Source organism: Elephas maximus, chromosome 12, assembly GCF_024166365.1.
Source record: "Elephas maximus indicus isolate mEleMax1 chromosome 12, mEleMax1 primary haplotype, whole genome shotgun sequence".
NCBI classification, from domain to species: Eukaryota; Metazoa; Chordata; class Mammalia; order Proboscidea; family Elephantidae; genus Elephas; species Elephas maximus.
The window spans coordinates 101,670,563-101,689,819 of record NC_064830.1 but is presented as its reverse complement, the minus strand read 5'-3'; the positions used below and the strand labels follow the sequence as shown (position 1 = coordinate 101,689,819).

The 19,257-nt window shown below is 44.1% G+C and overlaps 1 protein-coding gene across 2 annotated transcripts in view; it reads right to left on the bottom strand.

Moving 5' to 3' along the window:
- Positions 1-19,257, bottom strand: part of LMTK2 (lemur tyrosine kinase 2) — a 118,588-nt gene that overhangs the window by 9,885 nt on the left and 89,446 nt on the right. For both annotated transcript variants that reach the window (XM_049904401.1, XM_049904402.1), the window contains exons 10-11: positions 16,019-16,168; positions 11,642-14,615 (exon numbers count right to left, since the gene is read on the bottom strand). In XM_049904401.1, the coding sequence (XP_049760358.1) occupies positions 11,642-14,615; positions 16,019-16,168 (3,124 nt within the window). The remainder of the gene's footprint in view (positions 1-11,641; positions 14,616-16,018; positions 16,169-19,257) is intronic.

Genomic DNA, 19,257 nt, shown 5'->3' with positions numbered 1-19,257 from the left:
TAGTAGCCCATCCACGTATACTGAAAGAAAACAAAACAAGATAAGACTCAGTGAGCAATTAAAGAATAAACCACTACTATTTTTTATATCTTACTGATGGCTCGGAGACAGCAGTCGATATCAAACCACATAAAGAAGCAGACCATGACAACTTCTACAACCCCCGAAACAAAAGAATCAAAATCTTTCCCAAATGAAGATACAATCCTGGAATTATCAGATACAGAATATAAAAAACTAATTTACGGAATGCTTCAAGACATCAGAAACGAAATATGGCAAACTGCAGAAAAAGCCAAGGAACACACTGATAAAACAGTTCAAGAACTCAAAAAGATGATTCAAGAACATAGTGGAAAAATTAATAAGTTGCAAGAATCCATAGAGAGACAGCATGTAGAAATCCAAAAGACTGATAATAAAATTACAGAATTAGACAATGCAATAGGAAGTCAGAGGAGCAGACTCGAGCAATTAGAATGTAGACTGGGACATCTGGAGGACCAGGGAATCAACACCAACTTAGCTGAAAAAAAAATCAGATAAAAGAATTAAAAAAAATGAAGAAACCCTAAGAATCATGTGGGACTCTATCAAGAAGGATAACTTGCATGTGATTGGAGTCCCAGAACAGGGAGGGAGGACAGAAAACACAGAGAAAGTAGTTGAAGATCTGCTGACAGAAAACTTCCCTGACATCACGAAAGACGAAAGGATATCCATCCAAGATGCTCATCGAACCCCATTTAAGATTGATCCAAAAAGAAAAACACCAAGACATATTATCATCAAACTTGCCAAAACCAAAGATAAAGAGAAAATTTTAAAAGCAGCCAGGGAGAAAAGAATGTTCTCCTTCAAGGGAGAATCAATAAGAATAAGTTCAGACTACTCAGCAGAAACCATGCAGTTAAGAAGGCATTGGGATAACATATACAGAGCACTGAAGGAGAAAAACTGCCAGCCAAGGATCATCTATCCAGCAAAACTCTCTCTGAAATATGAAGGCGAAATTAAGATATTTACAGATAAACACAAGCTTAGAGAATTTGCAAAAACCAAACCAAAGCTACAAGAAATACTTAAGGATATTGTTTTGTCAGAAAACCAATAATATCAGATACAAGCACAACACAAGGTCACAAAACAGAACACCCTGATATCAACTCAAATAGGGAAGTCACAAAAACAAATTAAGATTAAAAAAAAAAAAAAAAATGCTCATAACAGGGAATCATTGACGTCAATATGTAAAAGATCACAGTAATCAAAAAGAGGGACTAAATACAGGTGGCATAGAACTGCCATATGTATGGAGAGTGATACAAGGCGATATAGAACAATACAAGTTAGGTTTTACTTACAAAAATAGGGGTAAATATTTTAAAAAATATATTAAGGTAACCACAAAGAGGTATAACAACTCCATAACTCAAGATAAAAGCCAAGAAAAACGTAACGACTCAACAAACATAAAGTCAAACACTACGAAAACGAGGATCTCACAATTTACTAAGAAAAACGTCTCAGCACAAAAAAGTATGTGGAAAAATGAAATTGTCAACAACACACATAAAAAGGCATCAAAATGACAACACTAAACACTTATTTATCTATAATTACGCTGAATGTAAATGGACTAAATGCACCAATAAAGAGACAGAGAGTCTCGGACTGGATAAAGAAACACGATCCGTCTATATGCTGCCTACAAGAGACACACCTTAGACTTAGAGACACAAACAAACTAAAACTCAAAGGATGGAAAAAAATATATCAAGCAAACAATAAGCAAAAAAGGAGTAGCAATATTAATTTCTGACAAAATAGACTTTAGACTTAAATCCACCACAAAGGATAAAGAAGGACACTACATAATGATAAAAGGGACAATTGATCAGGAAGACATAACCATATTAAATATTTATGCACCCAATGACAGGGCTGCAAGATACATAAATCAAATTTTAACAGAACTGAAAAGTGAGATAGACACCTCCACAATTATAGTAGGAGACTTCAACACACCACTTTCGGAGAAGGACAGAACATCCAGTAAGAAGCTCAATAGAGACACGGAAGACCTAATTACAACAATCAACCAACTTGACCTCATTGACTTATACAGAACTCTCCACCCAACTGCTGCAAAGTATACTTTTTTTTTCTAGTGCACATGGAACATTCTCTAGAATAGACCACATATTAGGTCATAAAACAAACCTTTGCAGGATCCAAAACATCGAAATATTACAAAGCATCTTCTCAGACCACAAGGCAATAAAACTAGAAATCAATAACAGAAAAACTAGGGAAAAGAAATCAAATGCTTGGAAACTGAACAATACCCTCCTGAAAAAAGACTGGGTTATAGAAGACATCAAGGAGGGAATAAGGAAATTCATAGAATGCAACGAGAATGAAAATACTTCCTATCAAAACCTCTGGGACAAAGCAAAAGCAGTGCTCAGAGGCCAATTTATATCGATAAATGCACACATACAAAAAGAAGAGCCAAAATGAGAGAACTGTCCCTACAACTTGAACAAATAGAAAGTGAGCAACAAAAGAATCCATCAGGCACCAGAAGAAAACAAATAATAAAAATTAGAGCTGAACTAAATGAATCAGAGAACAGAAAAACAATTGAAAGAATTAACAAAGCCAAAAGCTGGTTCTTTGAAAAAATTAACAAAATTGATAAACCATTGGCTAGACTGACTAAAGAAATACAGGAAACAACCCGAATAAGAAACAAGAAGGGCCACATCACAACAGACCCAACTGAAATTAAAAGAATCATATCAGATTATTACGAAAAATTGTATTCTAACAAATTTGCAAACCTAGAAGAAATGGATGAATTCCTGGAAAAACACTACCTACCTAAACTAACACAATCAGAAGTAGAACAACTAAATAGACCAATAACAAAAAAAGAGATTGAAACGGTAATCAAAAAACTCCCAACAAAAAAAAGCCCTGGCCCGGACGGCTTCACTGCAGAGTTCTACCAAACTTTCAGAGAAGAGTTAACACCATTACTACTAAAGGTATTTCAAAGCACAGAAAATGACGGAATACTACCCAACTCATTCAATGAAGCCACCATCTCCCTGATACCAAAACCAGGTAAAGACATCACAAAAAAAGAAAATTACAGACCTATATCCCTCATGAACACAGATGCAAAAATCCTCAAGAAAATTCTAGGCAATAGAATTCAACAACATATCAAAAAAATAATTCACCACAATCAAGTGGGATTTATACCAGGTATGCAAGGCTGGTTTAATATCAGAAAAACCATTAATGTAATCCACCACATAAATAAAACAAAAGACAAAAACCACATGATCTTATCAATTGATGCAGAAAAGGCATTCGACAAAGTCCAACACCCATTTATGATAAAAACTCTCACCAAAATAGGAATTGAAGGAAAATTCCTCAACATAATAAAGGGCATCTATGCAAAGCCAACAGCCAACATCACCCTAAATGGAGAGAACCTGAAAGCATTTCCCTTGAGAACGGGAACCAGACACGGATGCCCTTTATCACCGCTCTTATTCAACATTGTGCTAGAAGTCCTAGCCAGGGCAATTAGGCTAGACAAAGAAATAAAGGGCATCCGGATTGGCAAGGAGGAAGTAAAATTATCTCTATATGCAGATGACATGATCTTATACACAGAAAACCCTAAGGAATCCTCCAGAAAACTACTGAAACTAATAGAAGAGTTTGGCAGAGTCTCAGGTTATAAGATAAATATACAAAAATCACTTGGATTCCTCTACATCAACAAAAAGAACATCGAAGAGGAAATAACCAAATCAATACCATTCACAGTAGCCCCCAAGAAGATAAAATACTTAGGAATAAATCTTACCAAGGATGTAAAAGACCTATACAAAGAAAACTACAAAGCTCTACTACAAGAAATTAAAAAGGACATACTTAAGTGGAAAAACATACCTTGCTCATGGATAGGAAGACTTAACATAGTAAAAATGTCTATTCTACCAAAAGCCATCTATACATACAATGCACTTCCGATCCAAATTCCAATGTCATTTTTTAAGGAGATAGACAAATCACCAACTTCATATGGAAGGGAAAGAAGCCTCGGATAAGCAAAGCATTACTGAAAAAGAAGAAGAAAGTGGGAGGCCTCACTCTACCTGATTTCAGAACCTATTATACAGCCACAGTAGTCAAAACAGCCTGGTATTGGTACAACAACAGGCACGTAGACCAGTGGAACAGAATTGAGAACCCAGATATAAATCCATCCACATATGAGCAGCTGATATTTGACAAAGGCCCAGTGTCAGTTAACTGGGGAAAAGATAGTCTTTTTAACAAATGGTGCTGGCATAACTGGATATCCATTTGCAAAAAAATGAAACAGGACCCATACCTCACACCAAGCACAAAAACTAACTCCAAGTGGATCAAAGACCTAAACATAAAGACTAAAACGATAAAGATCATGGAAGAAAAAACAGGGACAACCTTAGGAGCCCTAATACAAGGCATAAACAGAATACAAAACATTACCAAAAATGATGAAGAGAAACCAGATAACTGGGAGCTCCTAAAAATCAAACACCTCTGCTCATCTAAAGACTTCACCAAAAGAGTAAAAAGACCACCTACAGATTGGGAAAGAATTTTCAGCTATGACATCTCCGACCAGCGCCTGATCTCTAAAATCTATATGATTCTGTCAAAACTCAACCACAAAAAGACAAACAACCCAATCAAGAAGTGAGCAAAGGATATGAACACACACTTCACTAAAGAAGATATTCAGGCAGCTAACAGATACATGAGAAAATGCTCTCGATCATTAGCCATTAGAGAAATGCAAATTAAAACTACGATGAGATTCCATCTCACTCCAACAAGGCTGGCATTAATCCAAAAAACACAAAATAATAAATGTTGGAGAGGCTGCGGAGAGATTGGAACTCTTATACACTGCTGGTGGGAATGTAAAATGGTACAACCACTTTGGAAATCTCTCTGGCGTTATCTTCAACAGTTAGAAATAGAACTACCATACAACCCAGAAATCCCACTCCTCGGAATATACCCTAGAGAAACAAGAGCCTTCACACAAACAGATATATGCACACCCATGTTTATTGCAGCTCTGTTTACAATAGCAAAAAGCTGGAAGCAACCAAGGTGTCCATCAACGGATGAATGGGTAAATAAATTGTGGTATATTCACACAATGGAATACTATGCATCGATAAAGAACAGTGACGAATCTGTGAAACATTTCATAACATGGAGGAACCTGGAAGGCATTATGCTGAGCGAAATCAGTCAGAGGCAAAAGGACAAATATTGTATAAGACCACTATTATAAGATCTTGAGAAATAGTATAAACTGAGAAGAACACATACTTTTGTGGTTACGAGGGGGGGAGGGAGGGAGGGAGGGAGAGGGTTTTTTACTGATTAATTAGTAGATAAGAACTGCTTTAGGTGAAGTGAAGGACAACACTCAATACATGGAAGGTCAGCTCAATTGGACTGGACCAAAAGCAAAGAAGTTTCCGGGATAAAATGAATGCTTCAAAGGTCAGCGGAGCAAGGGTGGGGGTTTGGGAACCATGGTTTAAGGGGACTTCTAAGTCAATTGGCAAAATAATTCTATTATGAAAACATTCTGCATCCCACTTTGAAATGTGGCGTCTGGGGTCTTAAATGCTAACAAGCGGCCATCTAAGATGCATCAGTTGGTCTCAACCCATCTGGAGCAAAGGAGAATGAAGAACACCAAGGTCACACGACAACCAAGAGCCCAAGAGACAGGAAGGGCCACATGAACCAGAGACCTACATCATCCTGAGACCAGAAGAACTAGTTGGTGCCCGGCCACAATTGATGACTGCCCTGACAGGGAGCACAACAGAGAACCCCTGAGGGAGCAGGAGATCAGTGGGATGCAGACCCCAAATTCTCATAAAAAGACCAGACTTAATGGTCTGACTGAGACTAGAGGAATCCCGGCGGTCATGGTCCCCAAACCTTCTGTTGGCACAGGACAGGAACCATCCCCGAAGACAAGTCATCAGACATGAAAGGGACTGGACAGTGGGTAGGAGAGAGATGCTGATGAAGAGCGAGCTAATTATATCAGGTGGACACTTGAGACTGTGTTGGCATCTCCTGTCTGGAGGGGGGATGGGAGGATAGAGAGAGTTGGAAGCTGGGAAAATTGTCACCAAAGGAGAGACTGGAAGGGCTGACTCATTAGGGGGAGAGCAAGTGGGAGTACGGAGTAAGATGTATATAAACTTATATGTGACAGACTGACTTGATTTATAAACGTTCACTTGAAGCTCAACAAAAGTTAATAAAAAAAAAGTACATAAATTTGAGAACTAAGATGAAATGGACAAATTCCTCAAAACCATGAATCATCAAAGCTCATCCAAGCTGAAGCAGATCATCTGAATAACCTGTAACTATTAAAGAAAAAAAAAAAAGTAATACAGTATCTTCTGTAAAAGAAACTCCCATCCTCAGATGCTATCATTGACAAATTCTACCAAATATTTAAAGGAAAAAAAACACCAAATCTATCAATTCTCTTCCAGAAACTTTAAGAGGAGGAAATACTTCCCAACTCACAAGACCAGCATTACCCAAACCCAAACCAGACAAACACAGCACCCCCCAAACAAACATCAGTGTACCTCGGGAACACAGACACAAAAATCCTCCATAATGTATCAGCGAATCAAATCCAGTAATGTATAAAAAGGATAAAACTCCACACCCAAGTGGGGTTTACTCCGGGAAGGCTTCCTTCGGGACGTGGAAGCTCTGCAGCAGGAGCCCTCTCAGCCCTCGTCTGACGTATTTCTTCCTTTGTATCCTCTTCTGCTGGAACTTGAAGTGCAGCGCTTTCTGTGACTCGTTCTATCTAATGCAAAGGAGTTCAGAAACTGAAGTAGCCCGGGGGAGCTCCCAAGTGTTCAGCTGGCACCCTGAAGAGCTAGTGGGAAAATTCGAATCTGAAGCCAGCAGGTCAGAAGTGAGGACATCGTGTGTCCTATGTGGCAGTCTGAGGGATGGCGTCCTTTTAACATGTGAGGTCTAAGCTAGCTCCGGGTGGCTGGGGTCAGAGCTGAACACAGAGCAGGGGCAAAGTGGAGGTGTGTTATAATCTCATAGTTGAGGATGGGATAGTGAGACTCTGAGATTTCCCTACTTCACACGGTACACAGATACCATGGAATACTGCTCAGCAATAAGAAGGAATGAACTATCGACACATACAACAATTTGGACAAATCTCAAAGGGACTATGCGGAGTGAAAGAAGCCAGCGTCAAAAAGTTACATGCTACACGATCCCGTTTATGCAGCATTCTCGAAAAGGCAAAACCAAGTGACTGAGCAGAGACCATGGCTGCAGGAATTAGGTGTGCGGGGCGGATATGACTACAAGGGGTACAAGGTAGCTTTCTGGGGTGACGGGAGTATCCATCACGATTGTGGTGGTGGTTACGTAAATGCAGCACCAAAACAAGGTCACCTTCACTACATGTGAATTCAAAAAGTAGAAAGTTAAAAAACCCAAATGATGAACATGTCTGCTGAACAGACGAATGAATAAACAAAAGGTAACACTGCCACACGTGGGATGCTACTTGGCCACAAACACAAAGCAACATGACGAGCCGCAAAAGCACTAAACTGAACGGAAGACTCCAGACACCCACGATCACCTACTGCTCGATCCCACCACTATTTCTGAATCCATTCTAGAAATGGAAAACTAGAGTGAGAGAAGGCAGACGAGTGGCTGCCGGGGAAGGGATCGATGACAAAGGAGCCTGGGGGACTTTGTGGGCAGACAGGAGGGTATCATGATTGCCGTGGTGGCTACCCAGCCTACAGCTGCAGAAGTTCATCAAATTGTGTATTTTAAAGGAGCAGTCCATCAAACTGACTTAAAAATTGCTCGTGGATTATATGGGCCTGAGCACTCAGCAGAGGGGTGGGGCCTGAGGATTACCAGGGAGGCCAGGGGTGGGACGGGGCTGGGGAGTTGTGGGGTGGGGGAAGGTGAGGGCTGAGCCACTCACTTTTTCGTTTCTGGAGTTACTGTGTTTTTTTAAGTGGTAAGACATTTATATGTAAATTTGCTCTTTTTCAGTGTTTTTTCTATTCCTCAAATAGAAAAAGAAAAGAAAACAAAACAAAACAAAACACAAAACTTCCCCAAGAAATTGTTTTTGTCTTACACTCGTTTTCTTTTCTTTTAGGCAAATGTCCTGTTTAAGCCAAAGTGAACTAAAGAAGACAAACAACAAAAAGCAGCAGCACACAGGCCCCAGGCTTCCCCTCTCTCCAGTGTCTGAGCCCAGGATGGCCCATTCCTTACAAGCTCAGGTGGGCCTCCCCACCCGCGACTGCGACATGTGTGTGGTGACGTGTGTGGCTTTCGGAGGCAGGCGCTGTGTCCTGCCCTACTCAGATAACGAGCTCCGCTCTGCTCAAAGGGACTGAGAGCCCAAGGTTCATCGGTACGGTGACCACCTGGTCACCCTGGAGAGCAACGATGTGTTACGTTAACTGCAAACCAGCGTCATCATCACCATGTTTGCCTTCAGAACGCCACGCAGCCAGGAAAGACAAAGCCAGCACTCAGAGTCAAACACAGCACCAGGCTGCGACTTTATGGGCTGGGTGAGGCTGCATGGCTCACAGTGAAAAGCGTGGCCCAAGTTGGAGAGACCTGGGGCCCAGCCTGTTTCTCCACTTACTAGGGGCTGTGCCGCTGGGCAAGATGCCAACTCCTCCGAGGACGATGGCAGTTGCCACTGCAACGTGATCCTGCGTACAAAGCACCAGCACCGCCCAGGCATACGGCAGGCCGCTCAGTCACGGGCAGCCATGACTGCGTGGGCACATGGCTGTGCATGCAGTTAAGTGTGATGGACTCACAAACACGGAATAACCAACATGTGATGATTCCAAACCTGTGAACACCTCTTTAAAACTCTGCAGCTAAGACACTTGAAATATTTTAAAATTAAACTAACCAGCTTGTTAAGTTACAGAGTAAGGAAAGGGCAGGATTATCAATCACCAGCCTGGCATGGTTCAGAGTTCTTACTACAAGGCAAACTGCAGAAGACATGTAAGAAAACAAACTCTAGGACATCTAGAAAGATGTTTAGGATTTTCCTCTGGCCTCAGCCCACTTTCCACCGTTCCCTATGGCACCAGTCCCCTTCTCAAAACCTCACATCTATTAAACCTGTCTTATGTTTACTCTCTGTGCCTTTGCTCCCAGGCCCTTTCTGGAGTCGCCATCTTTTGCAATTCCATCCTGTCTTCTAACCTCGGCAAATATAGCACCCTCCAAAAAGCTCCAGATGAGCCGAGACCCTGGGGAGCCCCGGGAGCCACCCCCACGGACTGCCTCTCACTGGGGTTTCGTCCACCCATTACCCCAGCCAGACCCAGAGACTTTGGACAGGTGGACCACATCTTCCCTGGCCCTGAGCCCCGCTCACACTGCTCACCTACTTCTGTCCCACCGATAAGCTGCCCCTATCAGTGGTGAAGTGCGCCCACAATTCAAGTTCACAGAGATGGTAAAGAAAGGGAGATCTCAACTTGGATGTATTGGTAACAAAACACCAAACCTGGGGCTGTGATCTCCTTCTTTCCACTCATAGTAGCACACGGCGTATGCTAGGTTCCCGTAGCTCAAAAAGGGCTTTCAGTCTGGACGTGTGTAAGAGCCACCCGGGAACCAAAAGCAATGCAGGCTCCTGGCCCCTCAAAGCCAGAGTCAGTGACTTGGGGTGGCCTTTTTTAAAAACAGCCACCTACCTCTCCCTACTCCTAGTGCACACTGTAGTTCAAATGGGGACGGCTTAATGACTTGTCTTTTTGAGAAACAAAAATTACAAGTGAGCAGAACACAGAGGAACAACAAAGCATGAAGTGACAAGCAACGGAAAGGAACGACTGAGTCCCCAAGGGACCTGCCGCAGAGTGTGGGCCGCACGAGTCTGAAGAAGTGAGGCCCCAGACGGGTGGTGCCAGAGGCTGAGACGACGAGGCCTGGGCTCTAAGAAACTACATAAAGGGCAAGCAAGCATCTTCAAGAAGACTGACAGGACTTCCAGAATGCGCTGGGATCCCATTCAGACGTGCCCGACGACGGGGCTCTAGTTACAACCCTAGGCTAACTAAAGATGCAAATTCAAGGCCTACAGGGACTGGTAAGCAAAGGGCATTAACCATAAGGAATACTCGGATTATAAGCTGCTTATGTTTTGAAGAAACTGAGCAGTGCACACCAAGTGGTCAACTAAAGTGGTGAAGACAAGGGGATGATGGGGTCGGGGATGACGAGGAGATGGAGTTGGGGATGATGAGGGGACAGGGTCAGGGACGATGAGGGGACAGGATCAGGGATGATGAGTGGATGGGGTTGGGGAAGATGAGGGGTCAGGGACAATGAGGGGATGGGGTCAAGGATGACAAGGGGATGGAGCTGGGGACGATGAGGGGACAGGATCAGGGACGTTGAGATGATGGGGTTGGGGATGATGGGGGTAAGGGACGACGAGGGGATAGGGTCGGGGACAACCAGGGGATGGGGTCAGGGCAAAGGACCACAGGCTGCCTGCTGCCCTGTTACACCCTCCGCTCTCCTTGCAGCTGCCAGATGAGGGGTTCCTGGCTCTGGGGGGCTATGAAGAGCCACCCATCCTCTGTCCTGATCTCTAGGAGGGTATCAGTATTTATTTATATTTAGCACCTACTATGTGTGCACCTGCCCTGGGTGGTGTAAACGGTTAAGTGCTCCACTACTAACTGACAGTTAGCGGTCAGAATCCACCCAGAGGTGCCTCAGAAGAAAGACCGGGTGATCTGCTTCTGCAAAGATTACAGCTGCGGACAGCCCCACGGAGTGCAGGTTGACTCTGACACAGGTAGGCTGCCATGAGGTGGAGTCAGCTTGTAAGCAACCGGTTTTTTGTTTTGCTTTTCACGTGCCAGGAATTGTTACAGGTCTCCCCCATGCGCTGGGCGAGCTGTTAACTTTACGTGACCTACTCAGCAGTCAAGAGCAGAGCTCTGTGGTCCTCTAATTCAGCAAACGTACTTATTAGGCACCTGCTACACAGCAAACCCGGCGGGAGGAAGGGGGCAAGTGAGAAAGTCCCAGGCCTCCTTCTGCAGGACCTGGGGGGCACCCCACACAAGCCCTCTCGCTCCCAGAAGCCACATCGCTGTGGCATCCTCCTCCGTACTAACGTGAGCTGCTCGGTGTACCTGGACTGGGGGCTGCTGCCGATTCCCCGATTACAGAAATGTGCTCTGCACAGGAGACTGACTTTAGCAGGACCCTGTTAGGAGACCGAGGGAGGGCATCCAGGTATTCTCCCTCCCTTGAGTCCGTATGAATTCCCTGTGCAAACTGTATTTCTGCATAGTCCTGGAACTGTAACTAGCCCCCATTTTTCTTTTTTTTTAAAGTAATCGTAAAACCATCTGCTGCCTCACAACAGCGATTAGAACAGACTGCGCTCAATTTCTAAACGTGTTCTGGGATTCTCTGAATGGCGTGTAGGGAGGGCAGATACCTGATCAAACAGATAGACGGTAACATCATCAAAGAACCTCACTGCCTTCTTCTCCTTTCCCCAGGCATCGGGCAGCTGGGCCGTGGAGACAGGGGCCGAGGGTTTCAGCAAGCTCCGCAGGTGTCGGCCGTCCTCACTGTTGCTGAGGATCAGGGGCACAGGGTGCTCCACTTCGTCGTCTGATTCGGAGCTGAGACTGTGGAGGTTGAACGCCCTCAGGTCGTCGTCAGAGTCGTCGCTGTTCTCGTCTTCCTCGTCTGCGTCAATGCCGTCCTCGGAAAGGTCCAGCATTCCTGAAACCCCGAGCTTCCCCAGGTACTTCCCTTCAATATCTGGCTCCTTCAGCTTGGGGCCTTCCGTGTGACCGGACAAGGACCTATCCACCACCAGGTCCGCTGGGCTGCCAGAGCGGAGGGTGGGACTTGCGTACTCAAGGAGTTCATTAGTGTTGGTTCCGGTGGAAGTGAGGGTGCAAGGGTGGTCTTCCTGTGTCTCCAAGTCATCACTGCTGCAAAGTTCTGAATTCAACAAACTCAGGTGGCTGCCAGCCTCATCTTCAGCGGGAGGCATCTGACTGGAAACACGAGTCTGCGCTGGCTCCAACAGATCTCCCAATTCCAGGGGACTGGAATTCTGCAAAGCCGGCAGACGGCTAGGATCCGGCAGGCTCTTTCTGGTTTCCAGGCAACTGTTCTCGGCACCTACACTGTGCTTGGGGGGGACGGGCTCAGGAAGGGACACTGAGGCTGATGCTGACGTTCCAGGGACCTCCTCAGACTTCTTCTCGGGCTCGGAGTCATTATCTGAAAAGTAGGCTGAGTCTCGATATGAACTCTGAGAGCCGGGCGCAGGGGTCTGTGTGGTCACCTCTGCACCTCGGTGGCCATCGGTGACATCAGAGATGACGATGACAGGGTTAGGAGGCAAACCTCTATGGCTGCCCTCACCCGCTGCAGTGGGGTCTGTGTCTGAGGCGCTGTCAGGAGCAGGGTGCAAAGTCCACTCAGGAGACTCCAGATTCTCGGTCTCATAGCCGCTATCTGCAGGCTTATCTGGGGGCAGGAGTTTCTGAGGCATGTGAGAGCCCAGAGAATCTAAAACCTCACGCACATCCATGGAATCCAAGGAGTCTGGCGTTTCCACAGACTGTTCCGACGTTGGTATGGGTGTGGACAAGCTGTCTTCTAAAAGGCTGTCCTGGCTGGTTGAGTCCGAGGACAGGGCAGACACCAAGCCCACTTCTTTTGGAACATCTTTGTAATTCAGGTGACTTAAAGTCTCCACAGCTTCCAGGTTCTTCTCTAGCAAACTACTGCTATGGTGGTCTTCTGGAAGTGGCTGGTTTTCTAAGTTCTGTCTCAATTCTGGGAGACTACCCCCTAGGCCTACCTTACCTGCAAAGATATCGTCAAGACCAACGGCGTCACTTTTGGTTAGTCTCAAGGCCTCCTCGCTTTGGTGAGTCAAGTCCTGAGGCCCATCGCTAACACTCTGTGTTTTGGCATCCGTTGAGAGAATCTCAACAGGGACAGTCACAGAGTCTGGATTTACTTCTTGGCAGAGACAGTCTTCACGGACACTGACATCTAAGCACGTGGACTTGGTTTCTCCCTGCCTCAGGAATGTATCTGGAGGTACACAGTTGGCCATCTCTTCTGTTTCAAGTAAAGTAGAAGGTACCTGCCCTTCTGGAGAAGACGGCAATGAGATGTTCAAACTGTCGCCTGTCAGCCCAACTCCCAGATCTCGACCCTCTGCCTTGACGTTTTCCTGTAACAGAGGAAAGCCTCGTTGATTTTCAGCACACATAAGCTCAGTATCTAAAGAGTTTCTGCGTGAAGTTTCTAATACGGTTTCTGTAAAACCGGCATTTTCAAGCTCCGTCTGAAGGTCATTTATATGTTCTTTGCTAGACGATGAGTCTTTTAGTAAGTTTTTCTCTTGAAGAAATAAAAAGTTTTCTGACAATTCTTGAACATTTAGTGATTCAAAATTATCTTGGTGCATAAGGTTTTCTGATAAGCAAAAAGGCTCACAGTCAAAAAGCTTACAGGGATTTTCTTTCTCAAAATGGCAAGGAATTATGGGCTCTTTGGGCTCATCCAAACTTGAACTTAAAGTGGCTGGCTTCAAGTCGGCCTGGACCCCATTTAGTTCCGTTAAGTCAAACATTTTTTGGTGACTAGGCAGATCCTCCGATTTGTCAAGATCATTAAATATACTGTTGAAAGGGCTCTCGGGGCCACTAGCAACATGTAGACCCTCAGGTATGCTAGAATCCTTCGGGTCTGTACTGGTTTCGAAGAGATCCTCCTCTGTGCTGGATTCCTCAAATTCAAGATTCCTGAGGGTCACAAACTGGGACGCTTCATCACTCATCCTCTCAGGATGAGCCATCTCAGTCGGCAGCAGTGCCATCGGGTAGTCAAGCTCCAAGTTGCTGCCACTTTTTTCTTCTAACTGAATATAGTAATCACTTCCCACCGAGAGGTTGTGGGCATCAAACACAGGGACCACTCCTGGGGCCCTGTGCGGGACCTCCTGGCCACTTTCATCTTGCTTGCCAGGCCCGGGGTCTGAGAGCGAGCTCTCGAAAACCTCCCCGGGAAAGAAGATGCTGGTGTACGACAAGGCTTCGTCCGGGTTAGCCCGGCCGTGCTCGTCAAAATGATCGTGTTTCGCCGCCTCCCAGACGTACTCGAAGCTGAGTCCCTGGCTCGTTTCGGTCACTGTGAGGACTTCTTCCATTTCACGACCAAGCCGGTCCCTGGTAAAATGGTCAAGAATTGGGAATGCAGCATTACTGGAAGTGTCCCGGCTATTCATATTTGGTTTAAGTGCATTCCACTGCTGTTCAAAGTCGACCTCCGAGTCCCTCTGGCTTTGCATCCGCAGGTAAGTCAGCAGCCTATGGACATCTTCAGCTGCCGGTCTCTTGTCTGGTGACAGCCAACAGAACTGCAAAATTTCATACCTGAGCAACACAGGAAAGCGGGTTAATGTACTTACAATAAACTGTTTCAAAAGAAGTCTTCACAGTGACCCCTCCGCTAACTCAACACCTCAAAAGTTTCTACCCCTTAATCATGGCCAGCCACATCAAAGAGTTCAGTTTATTGTGGAATCATCATGAAAGAGGAAATGAAATAATGTAAAATTCAGCCTGTGAATTTCTTTGTGTTTTTAACTGAAGTTTTTTTTTTTTTTGCCCGTGCTTTGTTCTTCTGGCATTTCTCCAGTGGCTTCTCCACTGAATGTGGATAGTTTTAACATGTTCTCCCCTTAAAGCAGTTGCTGTAGGTCTTCTTACAATTTTAGATTTACTCCCACTTTGAGAGAACTCACACAGACAAATGCTATCGTAACAAGTCTCACGCAACTACTCCCACTACTGGTAGCACCAATCTTTGCAGCACATGGTTTACTTGGATCGCAAAAAGAGCTGAAGGGGGACAGAGAAGAGTAGAGAATGAAGTGCAAAGAAAAAGGCAACCAGGAGCCGGGTCATTGAAGGGTTGGCTGAATATGCCCAACATCTTAAACTGTAGCCAAAAGCAGAAGGGCAGACAAAGGCCACTTCAAAATATTAAATCTAGAGAGTATATGTTGAGTTACTCTGGGAGAAATACAATTTTAGCAACTTGGGAAGCTGAGCAGTGTCTAAACGCAAGGGCATCACGCTTCAAAGGCAATGCCAGCTAGGCACACGGTCGCATGGACAGTAGTCTAAGAGAGGTAAATCTGATCCAGACTAGAAATGGGCAAGGGCTGGTCCTAACTCTCACACAGAAAATACATTTGTTTGGCAAATGTCAACACAGATCATGCAAATTAGTTCTAATTGCCAATTTACAAAATATAATTTTATACTATATATTGTCTTGGAGCCCTGATGGTACAATGGTTAAGAGCTCGGTTGCTAACCAAAAGATCGGCAGTTTGAATCCACCAGCCACTCCTTAGGAGCCCTATGGGGCAGTCCCATTCTGTCCTATAGGGTCACTGTGAGTCAGAATTGGCTCGATGGCAACAGGTTTTTGGTATATATTGTCTCACGTATTAGAATATCACTTATATAAGCAACCTCATAAAAAAAAAAAAAATCCACAACAGGAAATTCCCTTTTCTAATTAGTTCTGATGTAAAATGTTTTTTTTATTGCATCAAACACACACCTACATTTTTGCTTAGTGTAAATATTTTTCAAAAAGCATTAAATTTTAAAAACACATGTCAATGATAAAATCAGTCACAAATAAAGATACACGACTGCTTTTGTCACTTTACTTAAATATAGGAAACATATAAACTAACACCGTAGAAATATAATTTCCTTATCTTCTGAAAGATAACAGAACAAGACAAGAAGTTACCAACCATCTATCTGAATACGGCTGCTCCAGCTGGGGCTTAGGGAGTTTGGTTTCTCTTTCTCTGATGACTTGATTGAGAACATCCATGTTGGAAAGGTGGGAATATGGCTGAGCAGCATCATCAAAAAGCTCCCAAAGTGTCACACCCAGGGACCTGTGGGGAAAACAAGAGCTGTTTCTTTCTCCTTTCAGAGGTCTAAATTTTTAGACCCACATTTTTGTCTGTACAATCATTGGTAATTTTAGGAACAAGGTGTGTAATGAAAAGGTTATTAACAGTAAGGTATTTAACATGATAAAATACCTGTCAAACCAATAATCAACATCACAGTCAATAGCCACAAAGAAGCATTTCCCTTAAAATGAGGGACAAAACCAGAATGCCTCCTCACACTTACTGCTGAATACTATTCTAGAAGTTTTGGCCACTGCAAAAAGATACGAGACAGAGATAACAGACATCATTGTAGGGATGAGATAATATGACTATCAATCTTAAAACTCAAGAGGTTATCTGAAAGACCATTAGAATGATCTGAGTTCAGCAAAATGGTTGGATACAAGATAAATACTCTGAATTCTGTGGGTTTTGGTGAGGGGGAAAAGCCCCGTTCACAGTAGCAGTAAGCATCAGAAGAAGTCTTTCTGTGAACAGATGATCTCTTTCCCTGGTAGACGCAAACATTTATTATTAGAGTCACTTTCCTAAGTATTTTGTACTGTTATGAAAGGGATTCCCCCGTTACTGAAGCTGGCTCTTCATGAGTCAGAAAGGCCGCCTGGCTGACCCCGAGATGCTTGGCGTGGACCCACCTCACACCCACGCCCTGGTGCTCAGTTCCCAGGAAAATGTTCTCTTCCGCACAAGCAAGATGAACTGCTGTGCTCATCATTTCCTCTACATGGTATCTCCAAGTTGGGTCTTTTTCCCTCCACTCACTGCATTCTGTCCTGTACTGCAGTCCTCCATTTATTGCAATGGATCCCACCTGACTGCTCGTGTGTGTCGTCTGGGAAGCTTTAAACAGAGGCACACACATTGATATTTAGGATCCACTTCCAAGGACTCCTGTCTAGTAGATCCACAGTGTGGCCTAAAAAACTGGATTTTCATAAAGCTCCCTAGGTGATTCGGATGCCCAGCCAGGTTTGGATATTGATGATTTACGTGATTTTGACCGATACTCAGCAAAACGCTTATTTGAATGAAAAAACTGTGTAAATGAGAGTTTATAATTAGAAATTGTGTAATACAACTTACTGGTCAAATTCTCTTACAAGAATTTCACAAATTAGTGGGAAAAAAATCAGCACATGCAATATCTAAGCTGAGAGATCTCTTTACCTATCCATCAAAGAAAAAAAAGACTAAACTTCCTCAATTCAATTTAGGAAGTAAGAAGTGTCTTCTCCCTGGTACTGAAGTGCCAGGGGTAAAGGACCATTCTAGGTACAAAAGAAGTTTAGGACACTGTCAGTGACTGCAGGAGAGTTTACAAATTAAACAGAGGAAAATAAAAAATGTACATGAAATCAGTAAAGACCACAAAGGTGGTATATGAGTCAGTGGCAATACAAGTGTTATCCCCACGAAACCTGCTTTGACCTCAGGCAAATAACTCTACCTGTTTCAATTTCTCCGCACCTCTAATTTCAGTCCCTTTCCTTCTCTCAAGGCCCATTCCAAAACAAACCCCCCTCCAGTCCCTCCCACAGCCCTGTTCTTCAGAGGTAACCAAGCAGGGGCTTTCTCAACTCCCCACTCCTACCGCCTTCTAACATCTGTCTTGAGATTCCTCAGAAGGCCTCAGAGAAAGGAGAGACCTGTCTCCTGCCTCCTGCCAAGGTTAATCTGCACTTGAGCTCTAATCTATCCTGCCCAGTCTCCTCTGGGATAATCCTCATCAGTTATCTCCTCCACCTGTATGTTCAAATCTTTCCCTCCCCACTGGCTCTTGCCTCCTTGAGTACCATCAAGCCTCTTTCTTCTGGAAGGAAAACACATGATAGCTCTTACCAAGACTTCACCACCTAACTCTGACTGAGGTCCCTAATGCACCACCCCCCCATCCACTCCCGGGGCATGGTGCGTGGGACACTTCTGCCTCTGACACTACCATTAGTGACTTCACAAACTGTCAAAACCAGTGGGCATGATTCATGTCTGGAAATGCAGGCTAACCGTTCACATCAACCCCTCCCCTGCTAAGAATAAAAATGCTGGATTAATCATAAAAGCACATTTTTAAAGGCATCTAAGAGCTGATAAGACAGTAGGGAATTACCAGCACGAAATTGAGAACTTAGAGAACTAAGGAGAACATTAAAACCACCTTTGCCCCAGGGCAACTGCTGAACCACAGACTTGGTTCTGTGTTTTTGGTTACCAGGGCTCGATGGGGGTGGTGGTGGTGGTAGACAAGCCAAAGCCCTGGGCCTGACCCAGGTGAAGTGTCTCAGAGATACCTCCTAATGGTATGAATAAACGTGCACCCTAATTCCTCTCAGGAGCCTGAAAGGCAAGGTGCCTTGGTGGTATAAACGTGTGTGTCTGTAACCACAAAACTGGCGCTTACCTAGACTTGCAGCCCCAAATCACATCAGCTGAGTGGTTCAAAGACTCTCAAGCTGAATGTAAAGTCCTGGACCAGTAGCATGCCCTGTGCATGGTGGTACACCCCGGTGCCTGGCAGAGGCAAATGTAAATCCTTTTTGGGGGAATGCACCTTGCTTGATTCTGTATTTCCAAGAATCCTCCCCACAAAAAGGTCCCCAATGAAACAAGGCATCATCAAAGAACTAGCAGGAGCCAATCCACAAAGACTTCAGATGTTGGAATTATCTGACACAGACCATACCCCAATTATTAAAAATACTCTGACAAATTTTTAAAAAATCAAACAGACCTTCTGAAACAGAAAAATCAATAACTGAACTATAAAACTCAATAAAGGTTTAAAGATTAGACACAGCTGAAGAGAGAAATTAGTAGCTGGAAAAAGGTCTGAAAAATTATCTACAATGTGGCACAGAGGGTCAATGAACTATTTATATTAACTAGTTACATTAACTGAGGAAAATATAGAGAATTAAGAAACAGAATATAGAGTGAGAAGGCGTAACACCTGTGTAATTAGACCTCCAAAAGGAGAGAGAATGGGGCAGCGGCAGTATTTGAAGGATAAGGGCTGAGAATTTTCTAGAAATGATGAGCATCAACCTACAGATTGAAAAGCCAAATAA